The following is a 20,058-nucleotide window of genomic DNA, read 5'->3' as shown; positions in this document are numbered from 1 at the left end:
AAAAATCAAAATCAAAATCAAATATACAATGTAATGAAGTTTAGTATATCTACAGAACTGTGCAACCATCACCACTATCTAATTTTAGAACATTTTCATCACCCCAAAAAGAAACCCCATACTATTTACAGTCACTCCTCATTTCCCCTCCTGGCCCCAACTCCTGGAATTTGTGGATTTGCCTATTCTGGACACTTCACATTAGTGGAATCATACGATATGGTCTTTGGGATTGGCTTCTTTCACTCAGCATTATGTTTTCAAAGTTCATCTAATATTGCAGCATGTATTATTAGTTTATTCCTTTTTATCACAAAAAATATTCCATTGTATGGATAAATCACATTTTATTCATTAGCTCACTGACATTTTGGGTTGTTTCCACTTTTTGACTATTATTAGTAATCTTGCCATGAACATTTGTTTACAAGTTTTTACATGAAACATGTTTTCATTTCTCTTCAAATGAATTACCTAAGAGTGAAATTGCTGGGTCAGCTCTATGTTCAACATTTTAAGGAACTGCCCAACAGTTTTCCAAAGTGTCTGCACCATCTTATGTCTCCACTAGCAACTTACGAAGGTTCCAATTTCTCCTCTTCCTTACTAGCATTTGTTATCATCTGTCTTTATTTTAGCTACCCTAGTGGGAATAAAGTAGTATCTCTTTGTGTTTTTTTTGTTTTTGAGAAAGGGTCTCACTCTGTTGCCCAGGCTGCAGTGCAGTGGCACAATCTCAGCTCATTACAACTTTGAACTTCTGGGCTCAAGCAATCATCCCATCTCAGCCTCCTGAGTAGCTAGAACCACAGGCACACATCAACATGCCTAGCTGATTTCTGTATTTTTTGTAGACATGGAGTATTGTTATTTTGCCCAGGGTAGTTTCTAACTCCTGGCTTCATGCAATCCTCCCACCCCAGCCTTTCAAAATATCTGGTATAAGCAGGAGCCAACATGTTGAGCATTTCACTTGCATTTCACTAATGACTAATGATGTTGAGTATCTTTGCATGCACTTATTGGCCATTTGTCTATCTTCTGTGAAGAGATGTCAATTCGAATCCTTTGCCTGCTTTTAATTATTTGTCGTGTGTGTGTGTGTGTGTGTGAGAGAGAGAGAGAGAGAGAGACAGGATCTGACTCTGTTGCTCAGGCAGGAGTACAGTGGTAAGATCTCTGTTCAATGCAACCTCCACCTCACAGGCTCAGGCGATCCTCCCACCTCAGCCTCCCAAGCAGCTGGGACTAAGGTGCATGCCATCACACCCAGCTAATTTTTTAAATTTTTGTAGAGATGGGGTTTCACCACGTTGCCCAGGCTCATCTCAAACTCTGAGCACAAGCCATCTGTCCTCCTCAGCCTCCCAAAGTGCTGGGATTACAGGTGTGAGCCACCATGCCTAGCCTTGTTTGTCATTTTACTGTTGGGTCTTGATATTTTTTTTTAACAAAGAAATAACATAGGCCGGGTGTGGTGGCTCACGCCTGTAATCTCAGTACTTTGGGAGGCCGAGGCAGGCGGATCACTTGAGACCAGGATTTCAAGACCAGCCTGGCCAACATGCAAAACCGTGTCTCTACTAAAAATACAAAAATTAGCCAGGCGTCATGGCGCAAACCTGTAGTCCCAGCTACTTAGGAGGCTGAGACAGGAGAATTGCTTGAATCTGGGAGACAGAGGTTTCAGTGAGTCAAGATTGCACCACTGCAATCCAGCCTGGGCAACACAGCAAGACTACATCTCCAAAAAAAAGAAAGAAAGAAAAAAATTTTAATTCTAAAGGTTTCTCGTAGTAAATATGTATTAGTTTTGCTATTTTCCCCTTTTTCCTATATACTTATAAGTGACAGTAAGAGTTTTGAGTCTTTTGACAATAGTTTTAAAAAGTCACAGAATAATCATTCTTTTTCCTACTAAGCAGTTTCAGTTAGCACAGTAATTTTTACTATCCTAAAGTTCCATGCGAAGGGCTAGCTATAAGTTAAAATATCTGTAGGTCTCTCTCATGTGTGCTTGCTCGCACTCTCTCTCTCTCCATATATATGTGGAGAGAGTTATATACATACACAGAAATTAAAGACATTTACTTTAATAATTAAAACAAAAAAAGAACTCAAAATACTTTATATGGGAATTTAGTTATAATCAGCATTGATTACCCTAAATAGGCCATCATTTAAAGGTTCTTTTTGCTATACAGAAGTATTTATTGTTATCATTTATAAACATCTCTAAAGTTAAGCATTTAGTACTGAAAATACCTTAAAGATATAATAATTTGTCCTGCAGTCTATTTATTTATTTTATTTTTCTTGAGATGGAGTCTTGCTCTGTCACCCAGGCTGGAGTTCAGTGGCTCGATTTCAGCTCACTGCAAGCTCCGCCCCCCGGGGTTCATGCCATTCTCCTGCCTCAGCCTCCCAAGTAGCTGGGACTACAGGCCCCCCACCACCACGCCTCGTTAATTTTTTTGTATTTTTAATAGAGACTGGGTTTCACTGTGTTAGCCAGGATGGTCTCGATCTCCTGACCTTGTGATCCACCTGCCTTGGCCTCCCAAAGTGCTGGGATTATAGGCGTGAGCCACCGTGCCCAGCCCCTGTAGTCTATTTATTAATAAGGTCAGTTTAAATGAGAGTTGAGGTACAAATGGGAGTGAAACAGTAGAAACAACTCAAGAACAAAGATACTTTACTGGAAGTATTAAGAACATTTATTAGATATCACTTTATTTTATATAATTGATGGTATATTCTTTTTTTTTTGAAATGGAGTCCCACTCTGTTACCCAGGCTGGAGTGCAATGGCACAATCTCGGCTCACTGCAACCTCCACCTCCTGGGTTCAAGCGATTCTCCTGCCTCAGCCTCCCAAGCAGCTGGAATTACCGGAGTGCACCAGCACATCCAGCTAATTTTTGTATTTTTAGTAGAGACGCGGTTTTGCCATGTTGGTCAGGCTAGTCTTGAACTCCTGACTTCAGGTGATCCACCTGCCTCGGCCTCCCAAAGTGCTGGGATTACAGGTATGAGCCAGTGCGCCCGGCCTAATTGACGCTATATTCTTATAAAATGTTTCCTACTTCTTTGACATTAACAATATCTCCAAAATGTATTACTTAAGCACACATATAAATGATGTAATATATTAGAAAACCAAATATTTAAAAAAATTTACTTACTCTTAGCCACTCTACCATGTTTTCTTCAATTTCACTATCGGCAGAGATGTCTAATATAAGACGTCGTGTCAAATGAGCTTTATGATACCTCATAAAAACATCTTTGTTCTGTACATACTTAAGTACCAAGAGCTGTATGAAAAATAAAGTTACTTTCAGTTCTTATATACTCTTACCATCTCTCTAATTTAGACCTTTCTATATCCACCAATTGTCACAAGTCAGAAACTTTTATGAGCATATACAGATAGAGGCCTACTGAATTATCCATCTCTGAGAAATACCCAGTCCTGATACACTACTTTAAAGGTTAGCAAAACTGAGACTATAACCAAATTGTTAGTCGGTCTAAATATCAGTTTTTTAGATTTTGTATAAAATGCAACGATATGCTTTACATGAAAAAAATCAATGTCCCCCCGCAAAGTGTCTCTTCTACTTATCTTTTTCACTTTTTTTTCTGACACTAGTCATCTCTCTCGGCCTGTCTACACTTGCCCAATATCTTATTTTTTTTCTTGTTTGTATTCCTGGGCTTACATCATTACACTAACAACTGGGTGACAAAGATGAAAACAACTACTTAATCTACTCTCATTCATCCCTTGCTATCTATCTTGGACTCTCACAAAAAGGAAGGAGTGAAAAACTCCCAATCTGTCAACTATCATTCCAAATTTGTTGGAATGATATGTCCTGTATTAGTAGCTAGAACTTAATTCCTAAAAATAACCAAGAAAGGAGAGGAATTAAATGGTATTCCTTTCAAGAAGCTGTAGAATAAAAATTTTCAGAAAGAAAAATAACCCCCCTGAGAGGTCTTGCACTGCAAAACTTCGTAACATTAGTTCTTTACAGATAATACATTTTTAAATTGATACTATCACAGAAAGTCCTATAAGCAAAACACAAATTCAAAGTGAGGTAATTTTAAAAGTTGAAATACAAAAAATTCATGTACCACTTCTTTAAGCTTTGCTTCAATCTCTTCAGAGGTTAGTTTTTTGCTTAATGGTGTTTTTCTTAGCAACATGTCACAGTAATTGGCAAGCAGCTCAGGGCATTTTGATTCAGGCTGAGTTTTTAATCCCACCCTAAAAAACAAATTAAAAGCAGTTGATGGAAAAATGATTAATGTTTGCAATTATTTTTTTCTAAAGTCAGTTATTCACAAGCGAATTTCTTATGTTAAATAATCTAGTGATCAGGTTTGGAACTAGGATAAGCAAGCATCCTAGGGTGCCTAATTTAGGGAGGCACTCACTTTTACGTTCCCCTAAGTGCTGATGCTGCACTTGCAGAATCCTGAGAGTAAGAACCTTCTTCAATTTTGCACTCTAGGTGCCTTCTTGCCTCACCCTAGTGCTGACCTTGGCAATGATAATTAAATTTTTTTTTCAGAAATCTGTTAAAATACTTTAGAAAAACTGTTAAATTCTTGGATATTTATGTTAACATTTAAAACTTTTTATGATTAATATATTAAAACTGTTATTTCACTCTTTAAAATGTATCCAATATAACCTACATTCCATAATGATGATATATATACCATCATGCATTAAAAAAAAAAACTATAAATGAATTCTTCCTAAGCAATAAAGAATTTGTATCTCCATTTCACTTTCCTGATACAAATTTTTTTTTAGTTTTTTTGAGATGGAGTTTTGCTCTTGTCCCCCAGGCTGGAGTGCAATGATGCCATCTTGGCTCACTGCAACCTCTGCCTCTCGGGTTCAAGCGATTCTCCTGCCTCAGCCTCCAGAGCAGCCGGGATTACAGGTGCCCGCCACCATGCCCGGCTAATTTTTGAATTTTTAGCACAGATGGGGTTTTGCCATGTTGGCCAGGCTGGTCTCAAACTTCTGACCTCAGGTGATCCACCTGCCTCGGCCTCCCAAAAAAGTGCTAGTATTATACGCGTGGGCCACCGCACCTGGCTCCTGATAACAATTTAAACAGAGCATATTGTTTTTTTAAAAAATAACTGAGACACAAACACACACAAATTAAAAAATTTTTTAAATTGAGACAAGGTCTCACTATCTATATTGTCCAGGCTGGACTCCTCCCGAGTAGCTGGGACTACAGGTGCATGCCACTGCACCCAGCAGTATATTGTATTTTCATGCTTGAAAGTCTTACATTTATTTTTTAATCCTACTTCTCTAAAAATATATGTAAATAAATTTAAATTGAAGACTTTGAAATTTCTTGTGCTTATAAAATTCAAGTATTGTTTTCCAAGGATTGAGCTATCCAAATTTTAAGTACACAAATAATCCAAACAACAATTACATCGTGCATACACATACATAAAATATATACATATGTAAAATTTTACTGGATGTATCAACTCTTAATGGGGTGGATGAAACTTTTTTCCTCCCAATTATAAATCCAGGAATCAGCATAATTTCTTTTATTTATATAAATGTATGTCTTTGCCCTGAGAAGTCTTATTCACATAAATAAGTAGATGAGACTAGAATATGTTTTTCTTATTATATCATTCAATTATTTGAACACCTCCTGAGCCATTTGCAAAACAAAAAAAAATCCATACTGATCTAATATTAAAATTTATTTTTAATGATCCATCTTTAAAGAATGGCTAACATCTACCAGTTAGGTGAGGAATGAAAAAAATAAAATAAAAAGAGAACACAAAAATAATAGCTAACATCAATTGTGCTGAAAGCAAAGAAGTAGAAACTATCTGACTAGGATCTGATACCTAACTCATTAAAAATGAATTCTATGTACATCAATACCAGTATTTCAAAATATTCCTGTCTTAGGCCATCTGAAGGCTGCTACATTCTGAGGCAAAGCACCACAGTAAGAATCAAGAGAGGTATGCCTTTCTTTGCAAACTGGGAATGGGTAATTGCGAAAGAAACAGAAAGGAAAAACTGCTGTGATACTTCCATCACAGGGTGGAATTTTAGAAAAGAGTGAATGTGGAAGTTGAAAATTTAGAAATGGATTTCCCTTGAAAGTATCCATACTGGCATGCTCTAGGGAAGTCTTTCTGTATTCCCTTAGGTAGCCATACTCCACTAACTTAATGAGAATCCATCCATCTCTCCTTGCAATGCCTGGCTCAGGTGTGAACTACTGTAACAATCAAAGTGATCTACCTCCCTCCTTCATTCAACCTATCAAGAGGACAGCTATCAGTTTTTATTTTTGTTTTGATATGGACATCTAGATACGTTGCTCAGGCTGGTCTTGAACTCCTGGGCTCAAGCAGTCTTCATTCCTCAACCTCCCAACTAGCTGGGATTACAAGCTAGCTATTAGTCTTATATTGTTACTTTGAAGGTAGTGTGTTATTTTTCCCCCGTGGCTGTTTTAAAAGTTTTATTATTGTTTTCAGTTGTAAGCTGTTTTACTATGATGTACCTAGGAATGGTTTAATTTGTATTTATCCCACTTGGGATTCACAGACACCCTTAAATCTTAAATCAAGTTTGGAAAATTTTAGTCAATACTATTTCAAATATTGGTTAATACCCTCTTTTCTATGCTCTATGACTCCAATTATATATGGTTTTAGACACTTTCTTTCCTCAGATAACAATTTCCATCTATTTATCCATTAATATGTATTATATCTTCATTGCTATTTATTATCTAAGCTTATTAATAATTACTGATATATAATTCACAAACCATACAATTCACTCACTTAAAATGTACAATTCAGTGCTTTTAAAGTATATTCAGAGGGTTGTGTAATCATCACCATAATAAAATTTTAGAACACTTTCATTAGCCCAAAAAGAAACCCCACACCTGCCAGCAGTCAAATCCCATTCTCTAGCTATCCTCCTCTCACCTCCCAGGCCTGGGCAACAACTAGTCTACTCTATGGATGTGCTGATTCTGGGTATCTCAGATAAATGTTATCATACAATAAGTGGTATTTTGTGACCCACTTCTTTTACTTAGCATCAAGTTTTCAAGATTCATCCATGTGTCACAGCATGTACCAGTAGTTCATTCCTTTTTTAACACATATCTTTTACTAAGAGTAAAAAAGATTTATCATTTTAATAATTTTTAAGTGTAAAATTTAGTGGCATTAAGTACATTCACAATGCTGTACAAACATCACCGCTATCTATTTCTAGAACTTCTTCATTATCCCAAACAGAAATCTTGTATACATGGAACAGTAACTTCCCATCCCCCCTTCCCCATCCCCTGGTAACTTTTATTCTACTTTTTGTCTCAATGGATTTCCCTGTTCTTGATACCTCATACAACCGTATTCATGCAAAATTTGTCCTTATGTGTCTGGCTTATTTGAATCACCATGTTTTCAAGGTTCATCTACCTTGTAGCATATAGCAGAATAATAATTCATTGCTTAGAACTGAATAATATTCCACTGTATGGATACAGCATACTTTGCTTATCTATGCAACTAATGGACATTTGGGTTGTTTACACTTTTTGACTATTAAGAGTAATGCCACTCTACTATGAACATTTATGAGCATGTTTCTGAATGAAAGTATGTTTTCATTTCTCTTTGGTATACACCTCAGAGTAGAACAGTTGGGCCATACAGAAACTCTGTTGAATTTCTTTTGTTTGTTTTAAAAGGCTAGTCAAGTGAAGCAGTGGGAGTGGAGAAGGAACAACTAAATCTGTAAATGGTTGTGATTAATTAGTTGTAAACACCACTGCACTTGGACCAGCCTATGTTGAACTTCTTGAGGAACTACCAAACTGTTTTCACAGCAGCTGTGCCACCAACAATATGATTCCAATTTTTCCATATCCTTTCCAACACGTGTTATATCTGTCCTTTTTATTTTAGTCATCCTACTGGGTATGAAGTGATAGCTCATTGTGGTTAAGCTATTAATCTTAATTAATTAAAGTCCTTATGTGCTAACTCCAACATCAGGATCACCTGAGATCGCTTCTAAAATGATTTTTCTTTTAGTTAAGTCATTAATTTATCTGTCTTCATAGGACTAGTAATGTTGTACTGAATACTGGACACTGTATATATAAGAATCACACAAGAACAAGATGACGTTATCCTGCATTAAGAATGGGTTCACCCTTTGCTATGAAAGGGAATCAGTCCATCTCCAGGGTTAGCCACTGAATCGAAGATATGTCCCTCCTGCACTTTCAATTCAGTGTCCAATGGGTTTTGTTACTCCAGTCCTGTGTGACCACCAAAACATCTACTGCCCCCCAGCAGTATTGCTTAGCCTAGGCCAAAACTACATTCTCAGCTGCTGCTTCTCCTTAGGGAAACACAGTTACAAATCATCAAGTAACCTCTGAAAGGTTTATCTGGCATTTCTGTACATTTCAATCCTTCGTCATAGCTGTTTCTATAGCTCTTAAATAACATGAAATTACTATTTTCTACATTTACCTGATTTTCTAGTTGTTCTCAGCAGCAGCACTGGTCTACCACAAACTACTCCACTCCTCCTCAGAAGCAAGTCTCCCAAATAACTTGGATGCTACTATCAGTTTACTCTTCTAAAGCAGGGGTGTCCAATCTTTTGGCTTCCCTGGGCCACACTGGAAGAAGGACTGTCTTGGGCCATACATAAAATACACTAACACTAATGACAGATGATGAGCTAAAGAAAAAAAATCGCCAAAAAATCTCATAATGTTTTACGGAAGTTTACAAATGTGTGTGTTGGGCCACGTTCAAAGCCGTCCTGGGCCGCATGCAGCCCGCAGGGTTGGACAAGCTTGTTCTAGAACATCACCTCCTCCACACCTCCAATAGCCACACCACCTATTCTACTGCCTGGATCAGCTAATGATACTTACTCTACTCCACAGAAATTTTCTACTTTGAGACAGGGTATCACTCTGTTGCCCAGACTGGAGTACAGTGGTGCCATCATAGCTCACTGCAGCCTTGACCTCCTGGGTTCAAACGATCCTCCTGAATAGCTAGGACTACAGGCACGCGCCATCATGCTCGTCTAATTTTTAAAACATTTTGTAGAGATGGGTCTCACTACATTGCCCTGACTGGTCTTAAACTCGTGGCCTCAAACAATCCTCCCACCTTGGCTTACCAAAGTGCTGAGATTACAGGCATGAGCCATGGCACCCAGCCTAGAAATGTTCTACTTTAATGTGGAGCTAAAAGTAGGACATAGTCACCTTAGAATCAGAAAACTAAGAGAAACCCAGCAATCCTTACTTCTGGGACTCTATCTTGTAGATAAAGATTCACAAATATTCAATGTACAATATTATCCTCTGTAGCACTAACAGTAATAGCAACACATCGGAAACTACTTAATGCAGCAGTAAAGGACCAGTTAAATAAGCTATAGTATATCTACCAGACAGAGTGCCAAACTGCTATTCAGCATAGTGAGGTTATGGAAAACCAACATAAAACAATATAATGGCAAAAGACTAAGAGTGAGCACCCTAAAATCAGGAATAAGACAAGGATGCCTGAATTCACCCCTGCCATTTGTTACTGTAGCAGACGTTCCGGTCAGAGCAATTAGTCAGAGAAAAGAAAATAGAACCAAACTGGAAAGGAAGAAGTAAAAGTATTTCTATTTGCAGATGTCATGACCTTATATACAGAAAAGCTGAAAGAATCTACAAAAAAGGTATCTGAGCCAATAAATAAATTGAGGAAAGCTGCAAAGTACAAAATCAACACATAAAAATTATTTGTGGTTGGGCGTGGTAGCTCATGCCTATAATTCTGGCACTTTGAGAAGCAGAGGCAGGAGGCTCACTTGAACCCAGGAATTCAAGACCAGACTGGGCAACACAGCAAGATCCTGTCTCAAAAAAAAAATTAGCCAGGCATGGTGGTATGGCCCTTAGTCCCAGGTACTCAGAAGGTGGAGGCTTGAGCCCAGGAGGCGAAGGCTGCAGTGAGCTGTGATCATGCCATTGCATTCCAGCCTAGGTGACAGAGTGAAACCCTGTCTGAAAAAAAAGAAACAGAAAAAAAAATCAGTTGTGTTTTTATACACCAGCAAGGAACAATCCAGAAGAAAATTAAGAAAACAATTCCAGGCTGGGCATGGTAGCTCCTGCCCGTAATCCTAGCACTTTGAGGGGCTAAGGTGGGAGAACCACTTGAGCCCAGGAGTTCAAGACCAGCCTGGTCAACACAGTGAGAGACTGTCTCTACAAAAAATAATATAGCCAGGTGTGGTGGCCTGAACCTGTGGTCCTAGCTACTCAGGTGGCTGAGGTGGGAGGATTACTTGAGCTCAGGAGGGCAACACTGCAGTGAGCCATGATTGCGCCACTGCACTCCAGCCTCGGTGACACAGTGGACCCTGTCTTCAAAAAAAAAAAAACAGAAAGAAAGAGAGAAGAAGGAAGGGGAAGGGAAAGGGAGGGAAGGGGAAGGAAAAGAAAGGAAAGAGGGAGGAAGGAAGAGCAATTCAATTTACAACAGCATCCAAAGAAAATACCAAGGAATAAATTTAACCAAGAATGTGGAAGACTTGTACACTGAAAGCTGTAAAACACTGCTGAAAGAAAAACAAAAAACAAATAAAAAGAAATTCCATTTTCATAATTGGGAGACATAACATTAATACAATTCAATGCATTTCCTATCAAAATTCCAAAGGTCTTTTTCACAAAAATGGAAAAGCTGATTCTCAAATTCATATGGAATTAGAAGGGAACCCAAATAGCCAGAATGATCTTGAAAAAGAACAAACTTGAAACATGCACACATCTTGCTTTTAAAGCTTATCGCAAGGCTACAGTAAATCACAACGATGTGGCACCAGCATAAGGACAAATATATAAACCAATAGAACTGAACTAAGCATTCAAAAATAAACGCATACATCATAGCCAACTGATTTTTTTTTTTGAGACGGAGACTCGCACTCTCACCCAGGCTGGAGTGCAGTAGCGCCATCTCAGCTCACTGCAAGCTCTGCCTCCCAGGTTCACACCATTCTCCTGCCTCAGCCTCCCGAGTAGCTGGGACTACAGGCGCCCGCCACCATGCCTGGCTAATTTTTTGTATTTTTAGTAGAGACAGGGTTTCACCATGTTAGCCAGGATGGTCTCGATCTCCTGACCTTGTGATCCGCCCACCTCGGCCTCCCTAAGTGCTGGGATTACAAGTGTGAGCCACCACGCCTGGCAGCCAACCGATTTTTGATAATGGAGAAAAGACTGTTCAATGAATGCTGGAACAATTGGGTATCCACATGCAAAAATATGAAGTTAGAGCTGTATCTCACACCATATACAAAAGCTAACTCAAAATGGATCAATGACTTAAATGTAAAAGTCAAAACTATAAAACTCTTTCTTCTTGTTGTTGCTGAGACGAAGTCTCACTCTGTCACCCAGGCTGGAGTGTAATGGCACGATCTCGGCTCACTGCGACCTCCACCTCCCAGATTCTGACGATTCTCCTGTCTCAGCCTCCCAAATAGCTGGGATCACAGGCATGAGCAACCACGCCTGGCTAATTTGTTGTATTTTTAGTAGAGACAGGGTTTCACCATCTTGGCCAGGCTGGTCTTGAACTCCTGACCTCAAGTGATCCACCCGCTTTGGCCTCCCAAAGTGCTGGGATTACAGGCGTGAGCCACTGTGCCCGGCCCTATAAAACTCTCAAATAAATAAATAACGATAAATCTTCATGATCTAAATATGAAACCAAACCAAAAGCAAAAGCAACAAAAGAAAAAAATAGGTAAACTGAACTTAATCAAAATTAAAAGCTTTTGTGCATCAAAGGATAGTATCAAGAAAATGAAAAGACAACTTACAGAATGGGAGAAAATATTAGCACATCATCTATCTGATACGGATCCAGTACCAGAATATATAAAGAACTCTTACAACTCAACAACAAAGAGAAAGAATCCAATTAAAAATGGCCAAAAGGGCCAGGCATGGTGGCTCATGCCTGTAATCCCAGCACTTTGGGATGCCGAGGCGGGCAAATCACGAGGTCAAGAGATTGAGACCATCCTGGTCAACATGGTGAAACTCCATCTCTACTAAAAATACAAAAATTAGCTGGGCGTGGTGGCACACACCTGTAGTCCCAGCTACTCAGGAGGCTGAGGCAAGAGAATCACTTGAACCCACGAGGTGGATGTTGCAGTGAGACAAGATCAGACCACTGCACTCCAGCCTGGCGATAGAGCAAGGCCCCGTCTCAAACAACCAAAAAAAATGGGCAAAAGGCCTGGGCATGGTAGCTCATGCCTGTAAGCTCAACACTTTGGGAGGCTGAGGCAGGAGCATCTCTTGAGGCCAGGAGTTCGACACCAGCCTGAGCAACGCAGCAAGACCTCATCTCTAAAAGAAATTAGTAAAGTATGGTGGTGTGTGCTTATAGTCCCAGCTACTCAGGAGGCTGAACCAGGAGGACTGCTTAAGCCCAGGAGGTGGAGGCTGCAGTGAGCTATGATCACCCTTCATAAAGGAAAATATATGAATACCGAAAAAAAAAAAAAAGATGAAAAATTGCTCAACATCAAGAGTCATGAGGGAGACGGGAATTAAAACATTAAGATACTACTACATACATCCCAAATGACTAAAGTTAAAAGAACACTAAACATCGGTGAGAATGAGGGTCAGCTGGTACTCTCATACTCTATTGGTGGAAGTGTAAAATAGAATAACCACTTTGGAAAGCAAACTACTGTTACATGCCAAAACATAAAAGAATTTCAAAAACACAATGCAGAATGAAAGAAGCTTTACACAAGAAGTACACAGTGTATGATCCTATTTATACAAAGTCCTAGATTAGGCAAAACTAATCTATATTGAGGGAATTAATCAGGACAGCAGATGCCTCTGGAAGGAGGTGGGGTGGGACCGACTGGGAATAGACATGAAGTAACTTTGTACGATGATAAAGACATCATACATGTTAATAGGGGTATAGGCATTTGTCAAATCTGACTCAAATGTACACTTAAGATTTATGCATGGGACAGTATATAAATTTTGCCTAAAAACATAAACATTAAATTCAATAAATGACTGTATGCTGAAGTGTTTAGGGACTAAAGGTTACTGATGCCTGCAACTTCTTTAGAAATACACTTAAAAAGTTGACTGACGAATGTATATAAGGAGATAACATATTTGATAAAGCAACCATAGTAACTCTATTGTAAGTTTGAACATTTTCATTAAAAAAAATGCTTGGGACTGGGTGCGGTGGCTCACGCCTGTAATCCCAGCACTTTGGGAGGCTGAGGTGGGCGGATCACTTGAGGTCAGGAGTTCAAGACCAGCCTGGCCAATATGGCGAAACCCCGTCTCCATTAAAAATACAAAAAAATTAGCCAGGCGTGGTGGCGTGTCCTGTAATCCCAGCTACTCAGGAGGCTGAGGCAGAAGAATTGCTTGAATCCGGGAGGTAAAGGTTGCAGTGAGCTGAGGTCGTACCACTGCACTCCAGCCTGGGTGACAGAGTGAGACCCTGTCTCGAATAAATAAATTAAAATTAATAAATAATACAAAAAATGCTAGGGTGAAAGAGAATGAAGAAGATCTATCTACTCATGTGAAGAGATGGCCAAGATGCAGTGCTATATGTTTCACATATTTCACAGTTTATAAAAGAGAACATATTCCCTTCTAAAATATATCAATATTATAATATGGTATGACTCAGATGTCTTCCATTGTAATATTACTCAAGCAACATACACTGCTCAGAAAAGACAAAATGAAAACACTAAATGAAAAATACCTGATTATTTTTCCTTAAGAAACGTTATTTTTCAGTATTTTTCAAATATTTTAGCATTATATATAAAATTTCTTTAAAATGGTAATTCTTAGCTAGAAGCACATCAAAAGACTTTTTTCAACTAACCTTTATTGCTATTTAGTACTACTCTGAAAGTGCTATAACTAGCTCAGATTTCAGTTGTCAGATTTTCTATAAGCTATGCTTAGCACAGGCATATTCATCTTACCAATTATAGAACAATTTTTAAAAATGGTAATAGGAAAATTTACATTTAAACTGAGTTCTTTTTATAACATTATGGTAAATTGAGTCATTTTCTCTGCTTCTATGGGTAATAGAATACTTTTAGTGACTAATGAGGGAAAAACAAGTAGAGATCCTAAAAGATTAGGAATATTTTTTTTTACCTGAAAAAATAAAGTCAATTTTTGTATTGTAAAATAATTTAATGAAAAATTATAAATGAACTTTAACAGCCAAAAGCTGCAAAAGTCACAAAACTAACAATAACAAAAATAAACTTAACAGGGTACTTTGTATACCTAGTTAACCCCTATTACACTAAAGAAAATTTAAGTATTTTTAAAGTATGGTTTTAAAAAACTTACCCCTTCTGCTTCAAAGGTAATTCAAGTTTAAATATGGTAGCATCATTAACAACTGCTTTATATGCCTGCAAAATATAATTTGGAATAAAATATTTTTAATATTGAAAATATACAGATAAATTTTTATACATCCCAAAACACATAAAAATATGTTAGTTTTTATTTCTAATGGTATATCTGGCCAAAGAGAATTTGCCTAGCCAAAGACTTTAGCAAGTTCTTTGTCATATTATAATTATCAATATTCTCAAGTGAGGTTTTTTTGTTGTTGTTGGTTTTGTTTTGTTTTTTTGAGATGAAGTCTCACTCTGTCGACCAGGCTGGAGTGCAGTGGCGTGATCTCCACTCACTGCCACCTCCGCCTCCTGGGTTCAAGTGATTCTCCTGTCTTAGCTGGCCTCCTGGGTAGCTGGGATTATAGGTGCCCACCACTACGCCAGGCTAACTTTTGTATTTTTAGTAGAGACGGAGTTTCACCATGTTGGCCAGGCTGGTCTCAAACTCCTCACCTCAGGTGATCTGCCTGCCTTGGTCTCCCAAAGTGCTGAGATTACAGGGGTGAGCCACCATGCCTGGCCTCAAGTGAGATTTTTTTTCTTTTTTTTTTTTTTGGAGACAGAGTTTTACTCTTGTTGCCCAGGCTGCAGTGCAGTGGTGCTGATCTCAGATCACTGCAACCACCGCCTCCTGGGTTCAAGCGATTCTCCTGCCTCAGCCTCCTGAGTAGCTGGAATTACAGGTGCGCACCACCATGCCTGGCTAATTTTTGTATTTTTAATAGAGACAGGGTTTCATCATGTTGACTCCTGACCTCAAGTGATCCACCTGTCTCAGCCTCTCAAAGTGCTGGATTACAGGCGTAAGCCACCACACCCAGCCTACACAACTGTTCTTGTTAAAGTCACTGGCAACCTCCATGTTGCTGAAGACAATGGTTTATCTCCATCTTATTTATTATCAGCATTTAAAAACAGCGGATCACACCCTCCTCCTGAAAGTACTTTTTTCACTTGTCTTCTAGCACATAACATTCTCTTGGATCATTTCTCCCTTCTCATGAAAGACGACTCCTCATTTTTCTAACAATGAAATATCAGAATGCCCTAGGCCAATCTTTGGATCTGTCCTCTTTTCCATCTCCAATCATTACTTTGGTGATTAGAGCCTGTGTCAGTGCTTTAAAAACCACTTATATGCTGAAGCTGCCAAACATATTTTTCCAGCTCCATTCTTTCTCTTAAGCTCCAGACTCAACATTACCATATGGATGTTTAACAGATATTTCAAAGTTAACTTATTCAATACCGAGTTTCTGATCTCTCTGCAACCATCTCTCCAAAAACTATTTCTCTTACAGTCTTCCCTATCGCAGTGAACATATCCTTCCAATTGATCAGAACACGAATCTGAGTGTCATCCCTGACTAGTCTCTATCACATTCTACATCTGATTCAATAGCAAATCCTGAATAGTCTATCTTCATAATGTAATCATAATCCCAGCAATCCCTCTTCTAGGCATATACCCAAAGGAAATGAAATCACCACTTCACAAAGATAACTGCACTCCCACATTCACTGCATTATTAACAATAGCAAAAATATGGACACAACCTCAGCGTCCATCAATGGATAAAGAAACTGGTACATATATATGACGGAAGCCTGGAAGACCTTAAAAATAAGCCAGACACAGGAAGAAAAATACTGCATGATCTCACTTACAGGTAGAACCTAAAAAAAATTCAAATATACAGAAAGAGGAATGAAAGAGTAGTACTAGTGGCAAAATGGGTGGGAAAGAAACAAGGAAATGTAGGTGACATGATACAAAGTAGCAGACACACAAGATGGAAAAAGTCTAGAGAGCTAATGTACAGCATGAGAACTATAGGTAGTAAAATTATACTGGGTTGGGCATGGTGGCTCATGCCTGTAATCCCAGCACTTTGGGAGGCTGTGGTGGATGGATCGCTTGAGCCCAGGAGTTCAAGAACAGCCTGGGCAACATACTGAGAACTCATCTCTACAAAAAAAATTACAAATTAGCCAAACATAGTGGTGCATGCCTGTAGTCCCAGCTACTCGGGAGGCTGAGGTGGGAAGATCACCTGAGCCCAGAGGGGTCGAAGCTCCAGTGAGCCATGTTGTGCCACTGCACTCTCTCCAGCCTGGGTGACAGAGCAAGACTCTGTCTCAAAATAAATAAATAAATAAAACAAAACAAATTAAAATTATACTGTATATTGGATTCATGCTAAGTAGACTTTGGGTGCTCTTGCCACAAAAACAAAACAAAACAAGAAAATGAGTAACTATGTCAGATGGTGGATATCTTTATTTCCTTCACCAGTGAGATGACAGGGCTGAGACATCATCAGTGCGGGTGAAGAGTTCTCAAAGAACATGATTTAAAGGGAAAGGGGGCCAGGGGTGGTGGCTCACGTCTATAATCCCAGAACTTTGGAAGGCTAAGGCAGGAGTTCAAGACCAGCCCAAACAACATAGCTAGATGTTGTCTCTACAGAAAAACTTTAAAAACCTAGCCAGGTGTGGTGGTATGTGCTCATAGTCCCAGAAACTCAGGTGGCTGAGGCGGGAGGATTGCTTGAGCCCAGGAGTTCAAGGCTGCAGTCAGCTATGATTGCACCACTGCACTCCAGACTGGGCGACACAGCGAACTTCCCTGACAAGTCACTTCTAGAGCCTGCTGTCATTTTTATTTTCCAATTCCAAGCCACAAACCTGGTGTAACAAATGCTGTCAAACCTTCCCACATCCCTTAGACTTTTCCCACTATTAGTATCTGCACATGCACCCAAAGAGCTGTTTTTTCCTAAAACTGCAGAAATATGTGTTGCCTATGCAAGTGGCAGGCAGGATATTTCAAGAACTCAACACTTGATAGGTGAGGTAATTTTGAGCAGGGTTTTAAATAAGTTTCCTTGCAGAATTAAGTTCAAGTAGCTCACTGTAGATCTGACTTACTAATACGCCACGATATCGTCCCTGCATTTCCCAAATAAGCTACTTGCATTAAAAAAAAAAAAAAAATTATCGAACTACTTTTGACCACCTCTACCATCACTCTGGGACAAGCCTCCATCATCACTTAATTGAATTATTTAAATAAGTTCTTAACTGGTATTCTTTCTTCTTTCTTCCCTTCAGTATATTTTTTACAACAGCCAGAATGATCCTGTTAATACATAAATCACATCCTACCATTCTGTTTAAAATTTTTAAATGACTTCCCATCCTACTCACAGTAAAAACTAACTCCTTCCCATGGCTCAGAGTCTTACATGATCTGGCTTCCTATGAAGCCTCTGCAGGCTACTCAATTTAAGACTTCACACCACCCCCACCATGTCTATACTCCCTTAACTCCTTTCCTACTTTACCTACTTATTTGTTTTATTTTTATTTATTTATTTTTTGAGACAGAGTTTCGCTCTTGTTGCCCAGGCTGGAGTGCAATGGCACGATCTCAGCTCACCACAATCTCCACCTCCTGGGTTCAAGCAATTCTCCTGCCTCAGTCTCCTAAGTAGCTGGAATTACACGCATGTGCCACCACGTCCAGCTAATTTTTTGTATTTTTAGTAGAGATGGGGTTTCTCCATGTTGATCAGGCTGATCTCGAACTCCTGACCTCAGGTGATCCACCTGCCCTGGCCTCCCAAAGTGCTGGTTACAGGCGTGAGCCACTGCACCTGGCCTATTTACTTGTATTAAAATAGACAAAAAGAGTCTGGGCACAGTAGCTCAGGCCTGTAATCCCAGCACTTTGGGAGGCCGAGGCGGGCCCATCACCTGAGGTCAGGAGTTCGAGACCAGCCTGGCCAACACAGTGAAACCCCGTCTGTAGTAAAAATACAAAAATTAGCCAGGCATAGTGGTTGGTGCCTGTAATCCCAGCTACTCGAGAGGCTGAGGCAGGAGAATCGCTTGAACCTGGGAGGCAGAAGTTGCAGTGAGCCAAGATCATGCCATTGCACTCAAGCCTGGGCAACAAGAGCGAAACTCAGTCTCAAAAAAAAAAAAAAAAAAATTAAAATAGACAAAAAGAGTGAGAAAAAAATCCTACTGGGGAATGGAGAAAGTTGTCTTTTTAGAATCATTCAAACTTGGGAAGTAACGAAAGGTAGTCAAAGAAGAGAAAAAACTAACAGCAATTTCTTGTTATAGGTTTATTACACTAAAAAAGATACAACGCTAAGGACAGTATGGTGTTTTATTATCATTATCCTATACTAGTGAGGATGGAAAAAGATGGTATGCAATACAAATGCTTCCCTGGGAAACAAGGATAAGTATAACATAACTCTCGAAGGAGTCCCATGAAAGGACGGAGGATGGAGGAATCAACTCTGCTGGTGATGAGCTGTGGAGGGAGGCAGGACATCAAGGAAGCTCCAGGGGAAGTATTCTTTGAGCTGGGTCTTAATGGAAGGATGAATAGGAATTCAATACATCAGTAATATTCAAAAACAGAAAAACATTCTTGGAAAAATGAGAAAAAAGCAACTTTCTAACTAAATTCTAATTCACAAGGCTATCTAATGTTTAACGAATGCTTACAACCAAGACAAAACGAATATAGTTGTTCTCCACTGATGAAAAATAACAGTTGCTAGGTTTTCAAGTTTATAATTAATAGAAAAATAATGCAAATTGATTATTAGAAGTAAATTATGAGAATAAAACTTTTAAAAGTGTTTTTTATATATATAGGAATATATACCTTATCTCTTGCAGTAAGAAATCGTGGATCATCTTGAAAAGCTTCTTTGACGAGTTTACTAAATCTATTAAATAGTGTAAGTAACTGCTCAACGTATTTCTCAGAGTCCTAGAAACAAAAGGTTTTACATTAAGTTTTTAAAAGAAAAAGAATAACACAAAAAAATGAGAAAATAAACATAATTTTAATAAAACTCATTTAAAACTGGGGATATTTTTTCTTAAAAATAAAACTAAAAGGTGTTCCAATATTACTGTTTTGCCACTTCTTTTTTCTTTCTTCCTTTTTTTTTTTTTTGAGACGGAGTCTCGATCTGTCGCCCAGGCTGGAGTGCAGTGGCACCATCTCAGCTCACTGCAAGCTCCGCTTCCTGGGTTCACGCCATTCTCCTGCCTCACCCTCCCAAGTAGCTGGGACTATAGGCGCCCGCCACCCCGCCTGGCTATTTTTTTTGTATTTTTAGTAGAGAGGGGTTTCACCATGTTAGCCAGGATAGTCTCGATCTCCTGACCTTGTGATCTGCCCACCTCGGCCTCCCAAAGTGCTGGGATTACAGGCGTGAGCCACCTTGCCCAGCTCCCTGTTTTACGGAGAAAATAGTAATTTCAATTACTATTTTCAATTTTCAATTCTGCATTTTAAAAAATTTAATGTTTTTATTTGTAATCAACACATAATGGTACATATTATGGGGTACAATGTTATATTTCAATGCATGTATATACCGTATAATGATCAAATTGGGGTAACTACTATATCCATCACTTCAAACATTTAT

General features: G+C 38.9%; 1 protein-coding gene across 1 annotated transcript in view; it reads right to left on the bottom strand.

Moving 5' to 3' along the window:
- The window catches only part of CUL5 (cullin 5), a 96,563-nt gene that overhangs the window by 12,198 nt on the left and 64,307 nt on the right, over window positions 1-20,058 (bottom strand). The window contains 4 exon segments of the mRNA XM_522173.9: window positions 3,186-3,317; window positions 4,147-4,279; window positions 14,535-14,599; window positions 19,281-19,388. Of these exon segments, the coding sequence (XP_522173.3) occupies window positions 3,186-3,317; window positions 4,147-4,279; window positions 14,535-14,599; window positions 19,281-19,388 (438 nt within the window).

This window comes from Pan troglodytes, chromosome 9 (genome assembly GCF_028858775.2).
Source record: "Pan troglodytes isolate AG18354 chromosome 9, NHGRI_mPanTro3-v2.0_pri, whole genome shotgun sequence".
In the NCBI taxonomy this organism is placed as follows: Eukaryota; Metazoa; Chordata; class Mammalia; order Primates; family Hominidae; genus Pan; species Pan troglodytes.
This window is presented reverse-complemented; position numbering and strand designations above follow the sequence as displayed.